Here is a 2,954-nt window from a genome sequence, read left to right on the forward strand (position 1 = left end):
CTGTCGCTACAAGCATGCTTAGTGTGAGGGATTGATGAAGAGTCAATGTGTTATAAAGTAATGTACTATATTGAGAAGTATTATTCAAAGAGAGGTTAAAAGCATTGCCTCTGGCCAAGAACTGGGAATTAATTTGCCAGAGGACCTCTGTAATGATTTCTGCTGTAGAAGCTGCGGTATACAGTCCCATGACATCACTTCCTGTTTCATTGGGCATGGATTAGACCTATGGCAGGCCCTACTACTGGGAGTTGCTGCACCTGACATATTCCTGGCTCTCCCAGTGGGTAACTGCCAGATCCTCGAAAGCTGTTTGCATACATACACTTTTAATGTGTCCGATAATGACTTTTTCTACAGGGCAAAGCCTTGGCTGCTTGAGAAGGGGTCACCTGCAGCACTTGCTGTTCACTGAGAAAACTAGACCAAGGTATAGCTAATATAATTTTCTAATATAAAATTGCTAAACCAACTTAAATTTGAGAAGAAATACCATGGTGTTTCAAAGTCATGACATTTTGTTATGCCAATAATTATCACTGATCAATATTTTAATTTCCTATTCCTGTTTAATCGCATTATTCATTCTACATGCAGCCAAAGTGGCAAAGACAGATATCTCTTTTTATATATACAGATCATTCTATCAAACATAAAGTTATATAAAGAGGGACAGTATCATAAGAAAGTGTTCAACACACAGCAGCGAAGGGTAGTGTGGTAAAGTGTAGCCTTGCCGTTTCCTGCAGAGGATGATGGCCAAGAAAGTGACAAGGCCAAACACCAGGGCCATTGAGATCCCAATGATGGTCATTGTGTTGTAATGCAAAGGAGCTGTGGAAACACATACAAGGTAAAATTAGTGGAGGAAAGGCTTCAACACTACAGTTTTTACTCTGACCTTGACATAAAGGTACCTAATGCTTAGGAAAGGTGGGGTGGGCATGTATTTTGAATTTCTTGGAATATAAGTATAATTTACTACTTACTGTATATTTACTTTGATTATTTTTTCAGCAGCTCCTTTTTTCTAGGACAGGTGCTTTCTATGGTAAATATCATTCATTGTCATTCATTTTCTAATAATTGTCAGATTCTTGGTTTGTTAGTTCCTGTTTTTCTTGGTTTTCCATTTGTTGTCCTCTGCTGCCCTCTTGTGTCCTCTTTCCCTTGCTCTGTTTTCTGTTCTGCCCTCACCTGTTTTCAATCCCCTCGTTAGCCCTCTCTTTTTCTCTGTCCCCTTTAAAAGCCTCCCTCTTCAGTTCCTGTTTGCTGGATCCTCGTCTAACGTCTGTCTGCTTACCTCGTCTCTCCCTGGCTCCTAGAGTTTGGTTTACCCCTGATGTCTCCTTGGTTCTGGTGCGTTTGTTATTTTCTGTTGGATTTTGATTCCTTTTTTTTATATATCACTTTTTTGGCTTGCTGTGCAGTAGTTTCAAAATCCATGAAATGTGGTTAAAGACCTACCAATTCTTTGCATTATCTTGAATTTATCTTTTGTTTTGCAGTCAATGACAATTATTAATGCTGTAATAATTCAATAGAAAAGGTTTTAAAAAGGTTGTCTGGAAAGATAATGTGATGATTAATTGTGAAAAAGGCTTTTTTTTCAATGAAGATAATAACCTGGACATAAACTTCTCATTATTCGTTGACTGAAACAGTAGCAAGATTCTAGATTCAAGAACCTTTTTTTTTTTACTATATGGGCCTCCAAATACTAAGAATATAGAATTTATACGTCATGGTCTTGGCATTTATGGCTCATTTTGGCTCCTTTCTCTTATTAGCTTTGCTCCGCCCCGCACTCATTGTCTCTAATCAGATCCACCTGTTCTGCTTCTATTTAAGCCGCCTGTTCCACGTCATTGGTGTCAGATAGTTAGAGCTGGTTGTGAGAGTAAGAAAATAAAAATAAAAAAGCTGTTTATCGGTTTATCCGTGTTTCAGTGTGTTTTTGACTTCCTGATCCTGACAAGTTTCTGCTATTAGATTTCGGAGTTTTGCTTTTCCCCTGTTTCTACTTTGTTTTCCTGATCTGTTTTTGGACTGATTCTTGGATTCTGACTGCTAAATGACATTGGTCCAGTCTCCTGACCTCAGCATGGATTCTCCTTTTGTACCCCTGTCTGCTTGAATGCTGGGTCTTATGTTCTGAGCTTTTAAAATGATTTTTTCATTCACATAAACTGAGAAAGTCCCTTCTTTTTCTTCTTCTGATACCTTTTGCACATATTGGTCATACATACCGACCTGCGTAAGGTGCTGTGGCTAACTGGGCCTACCTTTAGGACAAGCAAAATAAATCAAATCCAAAGTCCTAAAATGTTCTTCTAAATCTGAAAACAGGATGTATTTCAAACAAAGTTAAAAAACAATCCAATGGACATTGTTTCCAAGTTTGAAGACATCTCGCTTTGCATCCAGGAAGCTTTCTCAATTCAAAATGTCTGGATTAGCATTAAGTTCTAAGCCTGAGTTCTTAAACCAGGTCAGTGACTCATGCATATATATCATCCTTCTTTAGATTATCACGATCACTAACCTGTGTTTCTCTCCTGCAAAGGTTCCAGTGTAAGATGCCCTTGCCGCTGATACTGCAGATCTGCAGCCCGCTTGGTTAAATAAACATTTTGAGTTATTCTACTGTCTGTATTATAACTTGCAAACACTTGGTTTTGTAAATCCCCGTGAAGATCTCTGCCATCCAGTTCAATAAAATCATCTTATATACACACTACCGTTCAAAAGTTTGGGGTAACATTGAAATGTCCCTGTTTTTTAAGGAAAAGCAATGTACTTTTCAATGAAGATAACTTTAAACTAGTCTTAACTTTAAAGAAATACACCCTATACATTGCTAATGTGGTAAATGACTATTCTAGCTGCAAACGTCCGGATTTTGGTGCAATATCTACATAGGTGTATAGAGGCCCATTTCCAGCAACTATCAC

General features: G+C 38.1%; 1 protein-coding gene across 1 annotated transcript in view; it reads right to left on the minus strand.

Annotated features, from left to right (window-relative positions):
• Positions 1-54: 54 nt before the first annotated feature.
• LOC107104636 (ephrin type-A receptor 8-like) overlaps positions 55-2,954 on the minus strand; it is a 79,802-nt gene continuing 76,902 nt past the window's right edge. The window contains exon 11 of the mRNA XM_015404679.1: positions 55-834. Within this exon, the coding sequence (XP_015260165.1) occupies positions 659-834 (176 nt within the window). The 3' untranslated portion in view covers positions 55-658. The remainder of the gene's footprint in view (positions 835-2,954) is intronic.

Source organism: Cyprinodon variegatus, unplaced genomic scaffold, assembly GCF_000732505.1.
Source record: "Cyprinodon variegatus isolate N-32 unplaced genomic scaffold, C_variegatus-1.0 Scaffold1827, whole genome shotgun sequence".
NCBI lineage: Eukaryota > Metazoa > Chordata > Actinopteri > Cyprinodontiformes > Cyprinodontidae > Cyprinodon > Cyprinodon variegatus.